This window comes from Microcaecilia unicolor, chromosome 1 (assembly GCF_901765095.1).
Source record: "Microcaecilia unicolor chromosome 1, aMicUni1.1, whole genome shotgun sequence".
NCBI classification, from domain to species: Eukaryota; Metazoa; Chordata; class Amphibia; order Gymnophiona; family Siphonopidae; genus Microcaecilia; species Microcaecilia unicolor.
In genome coordinates this window covers 284996602-285016701 of record NC_044031.1, presented here as the reverse complement: position 1 = coordinate 285016701, position 20100 = coordinate 284996602, and the positions used below count along the sequence as shown (strand labels likewise).

The 20100-nt window shown below is 43.6% G+C and overlaps 1 protein-coding gene across 1 annotated transcript in view; it reads left to right on the top strand.

Annotated features, from left to right (window-relative positions):
• Positions 1–14469: 14469 nt before the first annotated feature.
• GRIN2B (glutamate ionotropic receptor NMDA type subunit 2B) overlaps positions 14470–20100 on the top strand; it is an 854212-nt gene continuing 848581 nt past the window's right edge. Inside the window, exon 1 of the mRNA XM_030207195.1 lies at positions 14470–14865. Coding sequence (XP_030063055.1) covers positions 14470–14865 — 396 coding nt within the window. The remainder of the gene's footprint in view (positions 14866–20100) is intronic.

The following is a 20100-nucleotide window of genomic DNA, read 5'->3' as shown; positions in this document are numbered from 1 at the left end:
AGGCCATGGAGACGGCCTCGCTGATTGAATCACTGCTGGCTGTAGGATTATGTAGGTGAGACCTGTGGGGAGGATGAGATTTTTTTTACTGTGGGAACAAACTGTATACCTTTCCCGTGGGGCGTTAAAAAAGTTTTCCTGTATCCGTGGTGATTGTCGGCGCCCTTCGAAGGCCTGGTGCAGGGCCCTCCTTGGAGACTGGGCCCAAGGAATTTTGTCCCCCCTCTTGGCAGCCCTGAGAAGAAGCAGCAAGTCGTGGGTGTTAGGTAGGCAAGGCCTCATCACCAAATGCCCATTGAGGAGCAGAGTTGTCTTCATGAATGGTAGTGAAGTGCCGTCAGGACCCAACCTTCACTAGCAACACAACAGCTGTACTGCTGTGGCTGCAATGAAGGTTGGAGGAGAGGCACCAGTGGAGACCCAACTCCTTCACTGGCATCAGAAGAGAAGAGCTGATGTGGCTGCAGTGAAGAAGGGAGGAGAGAGCACAAAGTTAAAGTTACCCAGGAAGGGTAAAAAGGAAGGAAGAATGCAAGGGAGAAGGGCAGAATGCTAAATTGAGTGCACCATGGAAAGGAGGGGAGTGTGACAGGGAACGGAGGGGAAAGTACCTCCCTATCGTGCCTCATACAGACCATGCATCCACAGCCACCACAATGAGACACATTTTACCATATCTTTTCCCACTGACTCCCCCACACAGACATGGATGGAATTTGGAATAGAAAAAGGGGAAACATGCCATTTGTTTTAACTGTTAACAAGTTGCATAGTGTACTGACAAGGGCGTCAGAATTAGGTAACAGTGAAGTTTGCTTCATAGATTGCCAGGCATATGATAGGTTAAGGGGTAAGGGAAAGGGGATGGGATTTGATCTACCAACTTTCTGTGGTACACTCGGTTTACATATAATATACCGGTACGTTTCTGACCCTAATGGGCTCACAATCTAAGTTGTTTTTATTTATTTATTTATTTTTGCATCTGGGGCAATGGAGAGTTAAGTGACTTGCCCAGGGTTATAAGGAACTGAAGTGGGAATCAAACCCAGTTCCCTGGGTTTTCAGCCCACTGTACTAACCATTGGGCTAATCCTGCTAAAATTCTGCCTTATCCACTGATCTCACTATCATTCTATTATACTTGTTGAATATTCATGAACATTCCCCTCAACCCTTCCTACCATCATTTTACATTGAAGGAGTCTATTCGAGGGCTGAGGTATAATTAATCAGGTCACATCAAACCTTGTTTAAAAAGCCCCTTAATGTGGCCACTCAATTCCCTTTTATCCGGGCTGGTCTAGTGTTGGTTACCATTAGAGCTGTGCACAATGAATATGCATGAGCTAAATTTGCATGCACTGGTTCTTTTGTATGCATATCAGTCTTATGAATATTCATTCTGGGTATCCTGAAAACCTGACTGGCTGTTTTTTTTTTTCTCATATGTTGTTGATAGAGTGTATGATATTTGCAAAGAGGACTTACTCCCTCCCCCCCCCCCCCCAAATATTTAAACCATTTAACTGGCTAGGAACAGCTCCTGGATGGTTAAAAGGCACTTAACTGGCTATCTGACAATATTCAGCAGGAGATGGCTGGTTACCTCCGGCTGAATATTGCCGGTTAGTGCGTAGTGAATAACTGGTTATATCGCACGAATATCAGCTTCGCCAGTTAAATTTAAACCAGTCAAAAAACACCATGATATTCAATGGCAGTTACCGGAAACAGCCCAACATTGAATATTCAGGTTTACCACCAATCGCGGGAGTTAGCCGGACTCCCTCCTGCGGTCTCAATATCAGGCCCACTGTTTCTGAAGAAAGAACCAATACTGCACACTCTTTTGAATGATTGCAGACTCATATGGAAGAGTGTGTGCTCTTTCCAGAAGAGCATGAATTGTTAACAATATTGCTCCTGTATCAAAAAAAAATGCAAAAGAACTCCAAAGTAAATGAACATACCCGTAAATGAAATGGGAAACACTACAAAACAGAACTTTTTGAACTGCACACCCTAGTAACCACATACCTTCTTCGGTGTACTAGTTTGCAGCCATTTTAGCACCATCTGTATGTAACAAACTGCCGCACTGTATTCTGGTAGGTCATAGTCCAATCCTTTGCATGTACATACTAGGTGCTTAGTCAGCAGTTAATTGTTTTTTTCGGGGGGGTGGGGCAGGGGTGGACTGAGGGGGCCATGCATTTCTTCTCCCTTTCCCTCCCTCCCGCTCCCGATTTATTTTCTAATTGATGTCATACATATCCCAGGTTTCTGACTGAAATTTTAAAATGCTCTTTAAGTTAAGAAGGGTAAAAGAACACATGCTTGTTCCATCCAAAGTAATCAAACATTTACAGGCCAACACAGAATTTTTACTTTAACAAATGTTCTCCTCAGCTGTATGGCTGTAGCCACCTCTGGAAACAGTGGTATCCTTTGGCATAAAACAAAATGTCTTTGTTCTTAAAGTAGGATTGAAAGACCATACTTTTATACAGTTGAAAAACAAATGAAACAATGAGGGTGACTCACTGCTGTACAATATCTTGTGAGGTTTCTAAAAAAAAAAAAAAAAAAAAAAAACAGGTCTGAGTGAGCCAGGGACCACCTACTTTGGGTCAGGCCCACCCAGTAGCAGAGCACTTATACTGGGGCTGGTGGAGATTCCCATGCTCTGCCAGCTGAAGACCTTCTTCTGCTCTCCAAAGGCACCCAGCAACCCAGAATGCCATGCCACCAAGCTCTGCAGTTGCCTCAAAGGCAGCATTCCTGATCCCAATCTTGCACTCAGCTCACACTCACTTTTCTTGCATGTGTGTGTCGCTGGCACCTTGCCAATGCTCAGTTTTTGCATATGCGTGACAAAGCATGCTAGGTGCCGGCTCAGACTCAGAAATGCTGCCAGTGAGCTCTGTGCAATGACATTCTGGTCCACTGAGTGCTTTTGGAGGACTGGAATAGGCCTTCAGCTGGCAGGGCTTGGGGATCGCTGCTAGCTGAGGGTTGGAGATTAGGGAAGAGGGCAGATAAGTAAGATAATTGGTAGTACAAGATACAAGTGGACTGCAAATGCAAAACAGCACAGTATGGAGGCACAGAGTGGGGGAAGAACACTTGTACACAGTACCTCAGGGGCATAGCCAGACAGCAAATTTTGGGTGGGCCTAGGCAAGAAGTGGGTGGGCACCAAATGTTCTCTCCCCCACCCCCACATCAAAAAATTATCTCAGCTGGTGGGAAAATGCTTCTCTCCAGTCTCCACCTTGGTAGTCTACAGCAGGCATGCGCTGAAAACTGAGCATGCGAAGGTGCCAGTATTGTGGAGTGCAGCATTTTCATTACCATGTGCTACTGTTGGATGGGCCTGAGCACTAACTGGGTGGGCCCAGGCCTACCCAGGCCCACCTGTGGCTACGCCACTGCAGTACCTTCCTTGTTGTCCAGCTCTTGAGTGAGGCTTCTCTTTCCTTGCTCCTGTCAGATTGAGGGCTAAGCTTTTGCTCCACTTTTCAAATAAATTGCAGGCTGAGGGATGGTTAAAAACCTCTGTCCTGTTACATCTACTTCACACTGGGCACAAACTAAAAATGTCAAGTGAGTGTTCATCAGACATAAAATAATAAGGACAAGTCCAACAACTGGGCCGTTGCCACACTGCTTCTCTTAACAGAACACATAGCCACACCACACCTCACTCATGTGCTCTAACATATATAGGGGCAGGCATTGCTTTGCAGCCATCCCAGGGAGGGGGATGCTTTAGCTATATGGTAAATATGTCCTTTCTACTCTGAATTATTATGGTCCTGGGGAAGGAGCATACAGCACTAGTGAGGGTGCTATAAGGATCCTTACACCCTCCCTCCAGTTGTTTCAAATTTGGGACTCACAGACATAACTTTACAGCAATAGTTACAGTAAATTTCCAGGAATTATACAAATAACACATGAACGCTACTTGGTGAATAATTATCTACCCACTTCTGTTATGGTTGATTAGACCACAAAAGGCTCAATACCAGGTACCAGCACTAACTTGCATATGATGACACTCAATCCATAATCCTACACAATAATTAGAAAACATGTTTGTTAATCTTCCTTAATTATGTATACACTTTAACTATAACCTTTAAGAAAACAACCAAGGGTACTTCATTAGTGGGCTGCCTTATATGAAGAGTAGACAATTATACATCTTATTACTCCTGAAATTAAATATCTGTACATAAATGCTTGAGTTAGCATATTAGATGAGAGAAAACCTCTGGGCTCAGTGCTGTTCAAACATCCCAGCGCCCAACTGTGGGCTTGAGGGCTTATGCCAACTGAAACCTGGTGTAAATCCTGCTGTGCCCCATGGGCGTGCTGTACCAAAATTCTATAATACTGCGGGCTGTGGCGTAGCAAGGGGGGGCGGGAGGGGCAATCCGCCCCGGGTGTCAGCTCAGGGGGGGGGGGGGGTGCTCCCTGCCAGCTCCCCCCCCACGGCGAATCGACACCCCCCCCGGACCAGCTCCCGCACCCTACCTTTAAAAAAATATCGGGAGGCAAGGCGCAGCGCCTCCCGCCTGCCCTGCACGTAAAAGAAATGTGGACCATCGGGTCTTCCCTTGCTCTATCTGTCCCGCCCTCCGCTGACGCAACTTCCTATTTCTGCAAGGGTGGGACAGACACAGCGAGAGAAGGCCCGACGGTCTACATTTCTTTTACGTGCAGGGCAGGCACGAGGCGCTGCGCCTCGACTCCTGATATTCTTTTTAAAGGTAGGGTGCAGGAGCTGGTCGGTGGGGAGGGGGGTGTCATCGTGCTGCACCCGGGGGGGGGGTGCAATGGCGAACCGCCCTGCCCTGGGTGGCAGCCCCCCCTGCTACGCCACTGACTGCGGGCAAATCTTTGGAACACTCCTGAAACACCCATGCCCTTCCCATAGCCACAACCTCTTTTGGTTGTAGCAAGAGGATTTACTTGTGGATCCTTACAGAATCACGCGTAGCCAGATCCACGAGCATATCCAAATTAGAGCCAATTCATGTCAATATTGGATAACAGCCAATTATTGATTGTTAACGGCTTTTTAACTAATTTATTTGCACACAGATCTCAGGATCGTACACAATTTTGGGTGCTGTTTATAGAAGCCAGTGGTTAATGCACATACACTTCGTAATGTAAAGTGATTATCACAACAGAGGATATCTGTTTTTATGACCATCCCTGGTTTTACAGCCAGTACCATATTGATAACGCCTATGTAGTCTGCTTCACAATGCGTACTTCACTGTCTGCTCCAGTTGCAGTTCCTCCTGTCAGAAAATGACTAATGTGAAATCGAGGCTATAGCATAGCACTCTCTCTGCTGTATGGTGTGGAACCCTCTCACAGTTGCACAGGTACCTAAAATCCAAAAGTTTAATATTTTTTCTCATTTTCATTTTTTTCCCTGAAGGCATAAAGGAGGTTAGAGTCTTAGGGGTCCTTTTACCAAGCTGTGGAAAAAGTAGCCTTAGTGTGTCCTTACGCAGATTCCACACATTAAGGCCACTTCTTGCCGTGGCTGGAAAATGGCCGACTTTACATTTTCTGATTTAATGGCCATGTGCTAATGTTGGCAGCATGTGGCCATTAACAAAAATTAGTATAAAATAGAATAAAAGTGGTAGAGCGTTCAGTGCAACGTGACATACGAGCACTCTTTATTCCACAACGGTCTTTTTAAAGACTATCCCTTCAAGAAGGTTTTTCATCATTTCTGTTTAAGAAGGTTTTATTTTTGAAAAATAAGACTCCTGATGCAGGCCTAAAGGCCGAAACACAACGTTGTGTCGAGTCTTTATACTTCAATAAACATTTCTACTATTGTACATCTTCTCAGGCTTTGGTATCCTTGGTCGTTCTCCCACTTTTATTCTATTTTGTTGTTTTCCGTGGGGTGTTTTGAGTTCTCCGTCTTCTGGTGGATTCTTTTCCGGTCCATCATTAGTAACACCCATTCTTAGAGACATCCGAAGGACCCAGCTCTGTGGGTGCTGAATAGCCCAGATATTGGACAAGTTCCTTCATTTGAGCACAGGGAGTAGTAATTTGTACTGTGTAGGCATCCCCCAGTTACTCTGAAATTTTGGCATCTAAGATCCAAAGTTCAGCACAATGTACTCCAAGGCTCAAATAACTTATTATGCTACTAGAATAGACTTACTCCTGGAATAAATTCTATGAGTAAAATATGCAGTAATCATTCTGGAACAACAATACACAACACAATCTCTAACGGTAATGCATCTTTTCATTTAAGAAACAAAAAACTAAGACATATCTTCTTAAGACACCCAATGACTATTCCGTACTCACTTATGTTTATTTTTAACTTGGATTTTGCTCACACCTTTTTCAGCAGTAGCTCAAGGTGAGTTACATTAAGGTACACTGGGTATTTCTCTGTGCTGGTGGGCTCACCATCTAACTTTGTACTTGAGGAAATGGAGGGTTAAATGACTTGCCCAAGGGACCACAAGGCGCAGCAGTGGGATTTGAACTGGTCACCTCTGGCTGTCAAGACTGGTGTTCTAACCAGTAGGTCACTCCTCCACTCCTACTAGGTTACTCCTTCACTCCTTGTGGCATAGTTATCTTGCCAACCACTGTAAAATGCAGCATCATACAACCTTGTAAATGTAATTGAATCAATGTGATCTCTAACAACTGTTACATGTAAGCCACATTGAAGTGAAACTCATTTTTGGACAATTGTGGGATACAAGTATAAATAAATAAATAAAATAAAATACACCCTGAGTTAGGAAAAATCCACTCTCTGGCAGATCAAAAGAAATGTGAAGCCCTATCCTGGGAAATCACAGACATGGCACAACTCTTACTATTAAAAAAAAATGGGCAGTTACAAGCAGGGAGTGCCATCCTTAATGGAACCGCTAGCAGCAACCTGCAATTCCAAAATGAGTTATGATAGCAGTTACAACATAAACCAATTAACTGGAGCACCACTTTGTTGAGTTTTTAAAGATTTTTTTTCATTTATTATAGAAGAATTTGTTATTTTTCTCCCTTGAGTACAAATATATCAAAAATAAATAAGTGAAATAGAAATTTGTAACTTAAGCATTAATCAAAAGTTCTTGATCTAAATGTCCCCTGAGTCTTCTGGTCTTCTAGGCCTCTAGGCCAGCAACATCAGCTGGAATGCATCCTTGGAATGCATTTGCATGATGGAAACTTGCAAAAAAAAAAAAAGGCACAAAGAACATACACCCAAGAGAAAGTTAGCATTAACAGTAAATTTGAGAGACTGAGATCATACTTCACATGCTCTGGCTTAGGAGTGAGGTTCATTCTTACCATGGTAAGCACAGAACTAAACTACTTGAAGAAATTGCCCAAAAGAAAATCTTTGAAAGTCCAAAGTTCTCTCTTCACCACTGCAACTCCTCTTTACTGGTGTTCATACTGATGATGAACAGTATAGCAGCTTCTTTCAGTGTTCATTCTCAGTAAGGAGCAAAATGTGCATGGTGTGACTTCTACACAACGCTACCATCTGGCAAATCTTTGTTCGTCCAGTCAGCACATACATCACATGATGTTTATGTTTGTTCCATTCTCTTTGCATCTTTCTCCCTCTGAATTCCACAGTTGGATGGAAGACGGGATGATTCTGGGTCAGCTCGGCATAATTCAGGTCTTTTATTAGCTTGGCTTCCATTTCTTCTACAAGGCACTATTGCCTGTCACTTTCGTCACAGTCCATAATAAGGAGAAGAACATAGGCAGCTCCAAACAAAGACAGAACTTTTCGGACCACTAACTGATCAGCTTCTGATATGTGGGTTAACTGGTCTCTGCAGAGGCTTTCCTGGGCTTACCTAGTATTGATGCTTCCAGTCCTTTGGCAAAGACACAGAGCAAAAGTCAATCATGGGCAATGCAGACACTTCACTTCCAGACAACTCTAATTCCAGGCTCACACATTCAGATAACTGTGAGCCAGGAAAATGGCTAGTTCTTGCCAAACTAATTCTTGAAGATGATAGGAGATAGTTAGGCTTCTGTACAAGTCCGCTGACAGTGGACCCCCAACTCTCTAAGGCGGCAAACCCGTAGCTTCACTGTATCTGTGCAAGCTAGAAATTGAGCTGCTTATTTGGATAGGCCCTCCTGATGTACTTCATGCAGTCAGTCTAACTTGTACCCTCATTTAGTGGATACAGCAAGTCCTGATGGTAGGACTGGGATCTTCTCTTTTCATGACCCATTTCCTTTGGGCTGGGGGGGTTGTTTGCTAGCCCATCTCTCTATGATTTTTATGAGATCTGGAAAATATGGGTTCAATGATTGCATGTGATGGCACATTCCAGGATGTGGATCACCTTCAGCTGTTTGTCTCTGAGTGTCTCAGACAGTCAAGTCTATTCCATGGTGGGACAAAAGGTGAGCATTGCTTGGTGCAGGGCAGGCTGCCTGCTCGGCTCTCTCCCCCGTTCAAGTTCACATTGGGAGCTGTTGTATGAGAGGTTGTGGGACTTGGTGCATGAAGTTCCATGGCGTGCCCCCTCCACAACCTCTGCCAGGTGCTTGGGATGCAGGTCAGTAAGGAGACGCATCTCCTGCTGACCCCCTTTCAAACAAACGTCCATGGCATCCCTTGTATTGGAGTACTGCGTGCATCCAGCACTGGTGAAAATGACATTCTTGACATCCGTAAAACATTCACACCAATGACATCCTCTACTGTCAATTACACCCTGCCTCAAAAGCAGGGCAGTGTTAGTCCTGCCACCAGGCTAACCAGGTGTCTGCCTAAAGCAGCAGAATTTGGGGAAGAGGGCAGTGGCATGGCTCTGACACACACAAGAACCTTCCCGTTGCCAAACCTGCTACCACTATCCCTACTTTCTTCCACACTGACCCAAAGCTTAAACAAAATTGAGTGCTGCACATGCCCTGTGAGCACAGATTCATGCTCAAGTGTAGCCTTGTCCCACTCTCCTCGGGGGCAAACGTCCTGTTGGAGGGGGGCAGGAGAGGCAGTGTTTCAGTGGCCCACACAGTGCTCATCTTCTATAAACTTCAGGCTGGCTTACTATAGGCCTCCCCGGGCAAAGACATGGTGGTCAAACTTTTATTCACAGTCTTGATGCATTGCAGGTTGTCATTCTGTCTTGACGTTGTGCAGCTTTGAACAAACACTGTAAAATTCCATTCTATTCCTCTGTCTGTATTGATGATTCCCTTTAGTGATAATTAGTCTCTTGGAGGTAACAGGCCTCCCTGGTTCTGGAATAACCTGTCCCCTTCTGAGTCAAACACACAGTCTGTTTTCCTGGGATCTGCTTCCACACAGATTCTTCCAAAGAGGAATAATCGTATACCCAGTAACTCTTCTGTGGTCCAGCTCCTGAGTGAGGCTTCTCTTTCCTTTTTCCTGTTGTATTGAGGGCCAATTTCTCTGACATATAGGGGCAGGTCATACCATCACAACCAACCCAGGTGAGGGGAATGCTATAACCAGATGGTATACACTTGCTCTGTTCTCTGACTTGATGTGGTCCTAGGGCAGGAGCTCACAGGTCTAAAGAGGGTCCTGTAAGCATCCTTACACATCCTTTTGGTGGTCTCCAGGGTCGTTCCTGGGGTTTGTGGGCAGAATTTGCAAAAGATGTGACCATCTGTGATGCTGTCTGGCCGGGAATGAGGTTCCCCGGGGCCACACAGCGTCACGAATGGTTGCGTCTTTTGCAACATCTGCCCACAAACTCCAGGGACATCTCTGGAGGCCACCAAAAGACTGGTACTGGCCACCAATATAGTAAACATAGTAAACATAGTAGATGACGGCAGAAAAAGACCTGCACGGTCCATCCAGTCTGCCCAAGAAGATAAATTCATATGTGCTACTTTTTTATTTGTACTGTCTTCTTCAGTGCACAGACCGTATAAGTCTGGCCAGCCCTATCCCCGCCTCCCAACCACCAACCCCGCCTCCCAACCACCATCTCTGGCACAGACCCTTTAAGTCTGCCCAGCACTATCCCCGACTCCCAACTACCAGTCCCGCCTCCCACCACCAGCTCTGGCACAGACCATATAAGTCTGCCCAGCACTATCCCTGCCTCCCACCACCGGCTCTGGCACAGACCGTATAAGTCTGCCCAGCACTATCCCCGCCGCCCAACCACCAGCCCCGGCACAGACCATATAAGTCTGCCCAGCACTAGTCCCGCCTCCCAACCACCAGCCCCAGCACAGACCGTATAAGTCTGCCCAGCACTAGCCCTGCCTCCCAACCACCAGCTCTGCCACCCATTCTAGGCTAAGCTCCTGAGGATCCCTTCCTTCTGCACAGGATTCCTGTGCAGAACCCAGAAGCCACCTGGACTTCCATCTAGGCCAGAAACGGCCCCAAAATACCCTGGGGCTCCTGGACACCAGCAAAGCCCTCCCACCCCCCAAGATAACTAGAAATTTTAACCCCTTAGGGGGTTACAATACAACTTTTTCCTTTGAACTTCAGGTTAATTCAATTGTGGGTAAGATTTTTTTCAAATTACATCAACTTCACAGCATTCGTTCACTGTTTCTTGAAGAACATTTTTTATTATTTGATGCAAGATTTTATCTCACACCTTAACTATTGTAACTCCTTATAGTCTAGTATATCAGTTAGATTAAGATCTAAACTTGAAACACTGAAAAATGTAGCAGCAAAACTGATCTTTGGAATAAAGAAATATGATAACATCTAACTGTTGTTGATCAAATTATATTGGCTACCAGTTCAAGTTAGAATTCTCTTTAAAATGGGTTGTATTATTTTTTAAACATTTTGAAGGATCTAGTCCTGAATATTTGGTAGAGATCTTCTCTTTTCCAAAATTGATTAGACCACATAGATCTAAGGAGACTTTCTTATTTTATTTTCCAACAAAGCAGTGGAATCAAATGCATTTATTGGAACAATACCTGACATGGCCACGTTTCGCCCTCAGGCTGCGTCAGGGGTATAAACTATCAAAAGTGTATGTAAATATATCATACACACTAGTAGTTCCAAAAATCTAGTTCCATTTATCTGCTACTTCCAACTGAACTGATATCAGTTCAGTTGGAAGTAGCAGATAAATGGAACTAGATTTTTGGAACTACTAGTGTGTATGATATATTTACATACACTTTTGATAGTTTATACCCCTGACGCAGCCTGAGGGCGAAACGTGGCCACGTCGGGTATTGTTCCAATAAATGCATTTGATTCCATTGCTTTGTTGTTTTTTATCTACTGTTTTGTAAGCAGTTGTGTGCCTTTTTGTTTTTTTATTTTATTTTCCTTCAGTCAAATGACTCCGCTTTAAGAGGATCCTAGAGAGCTCTTTGAATTTCTGAGCAGTTGAATTATAGAATTCATTACCTTTGAACTAAAATCTTTAAAATCATACTCTATTTTGTCATTCTCTCAAGACTTTTCGGAATTGGTTTATAGCAGGTTTACAGACTTTGGGTCAGTTTTTTGAAGATGGTAATTTGGTGCCTTTTAACTCTCTAGTGGATATTTATTCAATTTCTGCACGGGATAGTTTTGCTTATTTGCAAATAAAACATTTTCTTTTATCTCATGCCATTAAGGACCAAGTGACTAGGGGGGATTCTTTTTTAGTAGATTTGTGTGAAGACGCTAGGGATACGCGGGGTCTTATCTCTTGTTTGTACGCTTATCAGCATGGAAAGACGCGACCTCCTGTTGAACATCGTTTGCTTTGGCATCGGGAGCTGGGGTTGACATTGGGTGATGATGTTTGGACAAATTTGGAAAATGCATTATCTAAACTTTCTGTTTTTGTTCCTTTCCTAGATCTGTTCCTTTCCTAGAAAATGCTGTAAAAGTTATGTATAGGTGGTATTTGACCCCTGCTCCTTTGCATCGTATATTTCCTGTGCTATCGCCTTTATGTTGGAGGGAGTGTGGTCAGAAGGGTACTATGGGGCATATATGGTGGACTTGTGTAAAGGTGCGCGCTTTTTTGGAAAGCAATTCAGTCTAGGCTCCAGTGTTGGCTTTCAAGACCTGTTAGGTGTTCTCCTGAATATTTTCTATTTCCGGGTAAGTCTCCAGGTCTAACCACATCTCAGTCACTGCTTGTTTGCCATGCTATGTCAGCAGCTAGGGTTACACTAGCTACCTATTGGAAGACCCCACAAGTCCCTTCTTTGATTAAGTGGTTGAATAAGTTGTGGTATATATGTGAAATGGAAAGATTTAGGGCTATTCGTTGTAAAACTTTATCTAAATGGGAGGTGATTTGGGAGCCTTTTAATTCACATTGTTCCTTTTAAGCACAGTATTTTATGGAGGTATGGGGTTTTTTTTTGGGGGGGGGGGGGGGAGGATATTTTAAGAAAATTGCAAAAAAATATAGAAGTTGTTATACTGTGTTCTATTTAATATTATTTAGGGGTCTATGATACTTTTCTGCTGTGTATTATTGTCTGCATTTGCTGTTGTGTTTGTCTGTTTGTATTGTCTCTAATTATTTATTAAAGACTTCTTTAATTTAATTTAAAAATATTTTGTTTAATTTATATTTACTTATTTTTAAATTGTTGTAATTCCTAGGGTATGCCCTTGCTCTATACTAAGAACGGATCCGCTTTGAACCTCCAGGGGGAGTTGACGGAATACAAGTGCTGTATTAGAATAGACTAGATTGCCTAATGTTGTTGGTTTTTATAGAGAGTTTAAGAAAAGAATCCATGTTCAGCAAGCCATTTGTAAAACAAGCTGCAAACTGTTGATGGCCCTTTACCGATGTAAACTATTTATACAAAATAGGACTTTTAGACTCACATGTTACATGGTTTGAGGCAGAAATAGACTTATTTTACATTGACTTGATGAAGGGAAATCAGCTCTTTCAACTTAGTCACAAATATATTGTTAGTCCAATAACAAGATGTCACAGGTTGGATTGTTGGTAGGCAGGGGTATAAAATGCTTAATATAACATTACTGGGAATAAGTTAATTTTGTCGTTTTTTGGGGTGAGGGCAGTGGTTACAATTTATTTATATCCTGCCAGATCTAATGAAGGTTATTCAAGACAGTTTGCAGTTTCAGAAAAATAAGACCCTACACTAAAATAAACAGTCTGACTTAGAAGATAAGGGGTGTGCATGATCTAAAAAGTTTAAGAAACAGTAAAAATATAGTATTTGGCAGCTTGACTCCTTAGCAGTATTACCACTAGGGTGCTGAGGCTGCCATTTTGATTCAGGGAACCACCAGGAAATGAGTGTACAGGAATTCCTACTGCTCCCCCTCCCCACTACCACCTAGGGCAGAGGTGAGCAACCACAGTCCTCGAGGGCCACAACAACCCTGTCAGATTTTCAAGCTTTCCATAATGAATATGCATGAAATTGATTTGCATGCACTAATTCCACTGTATGCAAATAGATCTCATGAATATTCATTGTGGAAATCTTGAAAATCCGACTGAGTTGTGGCCCTCAAAGACCATGGTTACCCACTCCTGCATTAAGGAAAACCCTGGTAAGTGCTGGGGGTGTAGGGAGGTTGGGGTCTGGGGGGTGTTTTGAAAGGGGATTGAGAATATGGGGAACAGATGTCTGGGATTCTATGGAATTATTTTGAAAAGGGATCGAGGGTGGAGGGCTTGGCGGGTACTTAAAAGGGGATTGGGAGGGGGTTCAATATTCTTGATTAAGCACCAGTCGAGCCCTGTAAAAGACAGTGGGCCTAACTTTGGACCCACTTCTGTTACATTACTGTGGCTGAAAATGTGTGATATTTCTGCCTTCAGTAATGCAAAAGTAAATTTACCACAGGATTCACAAACCTGCCGTATCATGGGGAGGTACCACAGGTTAGTGAATCTTGTTGAAAATATTTGCTTGGTAAAATAGCGCAACAATGAGCTGTTTTATCATGGGTTAATAAATAGGGCCTAAGTATGAACAGAGGAAGATTAAACAACATGCCTGTAACCAATCAGTGAGTAGTAGATAGAGCAGTGGGTCTTAACTCAGTCCTAGGAAGAAACCAAATCAGTCTGTTTTTTCGTAAATCCCCAGGTAATATGCATGAGAGAGATCTCTATACATCGCCACTATTATATGCAAATCTATCTCACGAATGAATAGTCATTGTGGATAGCCTGAACATTAGACTATCTTGGTGTGTATTGAAGATTGGATTGGGAATCCCTGAAATACAGGAATAGTTTACAGCCCCGCATTCTAACCACTATACCACCAGTGCTATGTAAAAGTTTATGTTCTTGTTGACATGAGGTTTGACTTGAAATTAATGTAAGCATTTCAGTAATATTTCTCAGTGCTCTCTTGGAATTGAGTTTCCATAGTTGTTTGTTGCATTCATTTCTTGCTCCTCTTTTCTCCCCACAGGGAGTATTAGAGCTGAAGATGAGGCCTGTGCGATTATGCAACTTGTTAAAAATTTGCCTCATGGCGCTACTCATAATGGGTGGCCATGCCCAGAAACATCCCACCGTGGGTATCGCTGTAGTCTTGGTGGGTACATCAGATGAGGTGGCCATCAAAGATGCCCATGAGAAAGATGACTTCCATGACCTGTCCGTGCTACCTCGTGTTGAATTGGTCACCATGAATGAGACAGACCCCAAGAGCATCATCACCCGCATCTGTGATCTCATGTCTGATAAAAAGATTCAAGGTGTTGTCTTCGGGGATGACACAGACCAGGAAGCCATTGCCCAAATTCTGGACTTCATCTCTGCCCAGACCCTCACACCTATCCTGGGTATTCATGGTGGGTCTTCAATGATTATGGCAGACAAGGTAAGAAGAAGAGTTTTTTTTTACTTTAGTTCTCATTTGGGGGATAAACAATCCCCCAGATTCTATCTAGCGCAACCTGAGTTGCATGTGAAAATCCAGTCATATCCTTTATTTTGTATTTGTGCGTGCACCTTAGTTAATAGGCCAATCAGCGTTGATAATTGCCAATTAGTAAGCAATTATTGACACTAATTGGCATTAATTAGAATTTACAGGCACAACTGTCTAAGCATATTCTATACCGTGATGCTAGTAAATTCTAAGTCGCATAGTTGCAAAAGAGGGTGTGGAATGGGCGAGCCGTGGGCATTTCTAAAATCTATGCACATTGTTATAGAATACACCCAGTCCATGTCTAATTTAGGCATCAGCATAACTGCCCACAACTAAATTTAGTTGCACGGATGGATGCTCGGTGTATTCTATAAACCGAGCAGAAATTTAGGTATATTCTATAAGTATACCTAAATTTAGTCATACTTTATAGAATACGCTTATGTATATTTTGTTTTGGTGCCGATTTTGTAGGTGTCATATACAGAATCTAGTTCTGTATGGATGAAGGAGGAATCCTAGTGTCCACTGACTTCATCTTTTTGTAGAGAAGTAAATCCTGGGTCATTGTGAACTCTGATATAGTACAATAATGTTATTACTGTTGTAGAGGCAGTACACATGTTAGCGCTGGTTGTCTGCCATTATATTGGATTCCCTCAGTTTCATTCCATTGTTTCCTCCTTTCTATCACTTCTCTTCCTCACCTTTTTTCCTGTCCAGATTTCCCTTCCTCTTTAACTCCTTTCATTACATCCTCTTTCTGTCTGTACAATCATTCTTACCCATCTGCCTGCTTCTTTTTCCATTTTCATCCCTTTTCCTTGTGTTTTCACATCTTCCTCCATCTCCACTTCCTCCAACTCCCCTTCACTTGAGCCTGACAAAATTGAACAATGATGATGGGTAGCTCTGGTGAATCCCTGTGAAAATCACTACAGCTATGAAGATTGTCTTCTCATTCATTGGTTATTTATAGAGGATAGCACAAGGCACATTCCTTCTCTTACTGTACTTTCACATGCCAGCAATGTCTTTTATTTTGGTACTCATGAATGTTTTGTTTTCCATTGTCATTATGTCTGGATTTGTGTCATGGTGTTTTGTTCTATCACATCTGTGAATTTCTTTGTTAAAAGACAGGTTTTCTTGTCAGTGTTTTCTTATCATTGTAATGACAGGAGAAACAAGTGCTAATCAGTCTTCCTCATTCTCTGTTGCTACACATTGGGTAAAATGCAGTAGGAAATCTTTGATTCTAACTCCTTCATATCCATTTATATGATCATTGTGCAACAATTTCTATCATGTTTACATTGATTGGCATCTCTTGTATCACTGGCTACAGACAACAGTTTGCATAGGCTTGTGGTGTTGGAAACTTGTAGGTTTTTGGTCCTTCCCAATGACAGATGATGTAAACATTGCAATGAAAGTCATTAAGGTGGTTCATGTTTACATTTTGATGGCATTTATTTATTTATTTGTTACATTTGTACCCCACACTTTCCCACTCATAGCAGGTTCAATGCAGCTTACATAGTAGTTGAATTCCAAAGTATAATGCAGAGAAAAACAAGCTAAGCTTAGCAGAGTAATGGGGATGTGTGGATAGGTTATAATATAAGGGAGAGTGGGTAGAGGAGGTAGGAGGAGGTGCTAGTTTTAGGCTAAGTTGAGATAGTCAGGGATAGGGTGAGGATAAGCATAGGGAAAAATTCGAGGAGGCATGGTCTGAGTCATAGCCGTTGTCATGGGAACAGGTGATGAATAGGTGGGTTCGTAGGGTTTGGTCGTGGCATTTGGATAAGCTTCCTTGAACAGATGGGTTTTCAGCGATTTAAGTAATGAGGCAGCATATTTCTCCTGTTCACCTCTATATAACTTGACAAAAGTCCAAATTCTGTATTAACCAAAAGGATCGTGATATGCAAATTATATTATTTACTATTTATCTAAAAAAATTCTAGGTGGGATACAAGCTATAACATACACAATAATAATAAACAAGCCAAAACAACAAAAAATGATACAAAAATAAAATATCATATACAATAAAAAATATCAAATAACATTGAAAACATTTGGGCTCATTTTCGAAAGAGAAGAGCGTCCATCTTTCTACATAAATCGAAAGATGGATGTCCTTCTTCCTGGGACATCCAAATTGGTATAATCAAAATCCGATTTAGGATGTCCCCAACTGCACTCCGTCGCAAGGACGGCCAAAGTTCAAGGGGGCGTGTTGGAGGCGTAGCGAATGCGGGACATGGGTGTGCCTAACGCTTGGACATCCTTGACCCATAATCGAAAAAAACAAGAACGTCCCTGACGAACACTTGAACGTTTTCACCCGGACCTGTTTTTCTCATGATTAAGGTATAAAAAGGTGCCCGAAATGACCAGATGACCACTGGAGAGAATCGGGGATGACTTCCCGTTACTCCCCCAGTGGTCACTAATTCCCTCCCAACCTCAAAAGACAACTTTAAAAATATGTCGTTCCAGCCTCTATGCCAGCCTCAGATGTCATACTCAGGTCCGTGACAGCAGTATGCAGGTCCATGGAGCAGTTTTAGTGGGTGCAGTGCACTTCAGATAGGTGGACCCAGCCCCATTCCCCCCACCTGTTACATTTGTGGAGGAAATAGCGAGCCCTCCAAAACCCACTGTTCCCACATATAGGTGCCCCCTTCACCCGTAAGGGCTATGGTAGTGGTGTACAGTTGTGGGTAGTGGGTTTTGGGGGGCTCAGTACACAAGGTAAGGGAGCTATGTACCTGGGAGCAATTTATGAAGTCTACTGCCCCCTAGGATGCCCGGTTGGTGTCTTGTCATGTCAGGGGGACCAGTGTAGTTCAAATGCTGGCTCCTCCCACGATCAAATGGCTTGCATTTGGTTGTTTTTGACATGGATGTCTTTGGTTTTGAAAATTGCCAAAAATCAGAAACGTCCATGTCAAGGGACGTCCAAATCTAGGGATGGCGAAATTTAAGGATTTGGACGTCCCTGACGGTATTTTCGAAATGAAAGATGGACGTCCATCTTGTTTCGAAAATACAGGTTTCCCCGCCCCTAGATTTCTCTGGTTTGCAAGGACCTCCAAATCACAACTTTTACGTCCCTTTCGAAAATGCCCCTCATTGTGACTTAATTTCAAAATACTGTTACTGCCATCCATCTGAACATATTAAATGCCATCAAAAACTTGGTGAAATAAATATGTTTTAAGAGATTTCTCACACACCAGAAAGTGGGAAGTGAAGGAAGGCTGGACAAACAACGGGATCAACAGATAAAATGTATTACTGCGATTTGTAAAAAAAACAGTGCACAAAACTCAAAATCAAGACTCAAGACGGCACCGCTTTTCAGCACAGATGTACCTGCCTCAGGAGTGTGATGATATAATGCAAGAAGGGGATTGTGCAGTAGAGTTGAAAATGGTTCATTGGTCTTTAAAAAGACTGTGCAAACATGAATGATGGCACTATACAAACGCTATTGCAATGCAGTGCTAAGTACTCCGATAAAAACAAAGATTAACCCGCATGCCTTACTGGCACTTTGTTTTGATCAGAGTACTTAGTGCTGCATTGCAATAGCGTTTGTATAACGCCATCATATGTTCTTATGAATGCTGAAACAAAATTGAATATTGTCTGTGTACAATTTGTATTGCAGCCCTAAACTCCTGAGGGGTCAATAATATTAGACCTTGGCTGCTTCCTAAGATGATTTCACCCATATGGTGAGGGTGAGTTAAGGGATATAACATTTTAATGATAACAGTACCAGAAGCACCAGAAGATTGGACAGGCATGATAGAAAGTCTGAATTCAATTAGAAAAAAAACTATGAAGGAATTTAAAAAAAACCCTCTTTGATTAATTTATTTCCAGTTGCCAGTTGGATCTTTGCTGCTGGGTAAAATATTTGCAAACTGGTTGCAGAGAAGAGAAAAGATAAAATTTAAGTTTTGGGAGGAAAAGATAAAAGAAGATTTAAAAAGTATTCAATACAGTTAGCTTTTACAGATTTCAACAGTGCATCTTTTGCCCATGGTTTTACTTTTCTGAAACCTCAGGAGGAGAAAGAACTCTACACGAAAAGAATCAAGTGAAAAAACTTGAGTAAAAACACTGTGGGACTTTTGAGGTAATAAAAGCAACGGTCAAAGCCAGAAGGATGCTTGGCTGCATGAGGAGAGGGATGACCAGCAGGAAAAAAGAGGTGATAGTGCCCTTGTATAAGTCTCTGGTGAGGCCCCATTTAGAGTACTGTGTGCAGTTTTGGAGACCGCACCTACAGAAGGATATAAACAGGATGGCGTCGATCCAGAGGGCAGCTCCAAAGTTGGTAAGCGGTCTCAGTCATAAAACATATAGGGACAGGCTTAGGAACCTCAACATGTATATGCTGAAAAAGAGAGATGGGAGCAGGGGCGTATCTGCGTGGGGCCTCAGGGGCCTGGGCCCCCGCAGATTTTGCCCTGGCCCCCCCTACCGCCATCAACCCTCCCCCGCTGCCGTTCTTACTTTTGCTGGCGGGGGACCCCAACCCCCGCCAGCCGAGGTCTGCTTCCACCTGCCGCTGCCTTCAAAACTTCTTCTTCAGCCGGCGGGGGACCCCAAACCCCCGCCAGCCGCCCCGCGCTGTTTAAAATTCATCTTCGGCCTCCGTGGCCGTGCTGCTGGGATAGGCGGCGCTGTTGAAATCCACTTCGGAGTCTGACGTCGCAGCACGTACAACGTACAACGACGTCAACTCCGAAGTGGATTTCAACAGCGCCGCCTATCCCAGCAGCACGGCCACGGAGGCCGAAGATGAATTTTAAACAGCGCGGGGCGGCTGGCGGGGGTTTGGGGTCCCCCGCCGGCTGAAGAAGAAGTTTTGAAGGCAGCGGCAGGTGGAAGCAGACCTCGGCTGGCGGGGGTTGGGGTCCCCCGCCAGCAAAAGTAAGAACGGCAGCGGGGGAGGGTTGGCGGCGGGAGGGGGGTGGAGAGACTAAGTCATTGGTGGCGGTGGGGGCTCGGCGGCGGCGGCGGCGGCGGCGGCGGGGGGGGGGGGGGGGCGCGCTAAAATGTGCCCCCTCCCTCTGGCTCTGGCCCCCCCTACCGCCGGAGTCCAGATACGCCCCTGGATGGGAGAGAGGGGATATGATGGAGATGTTTAAATAC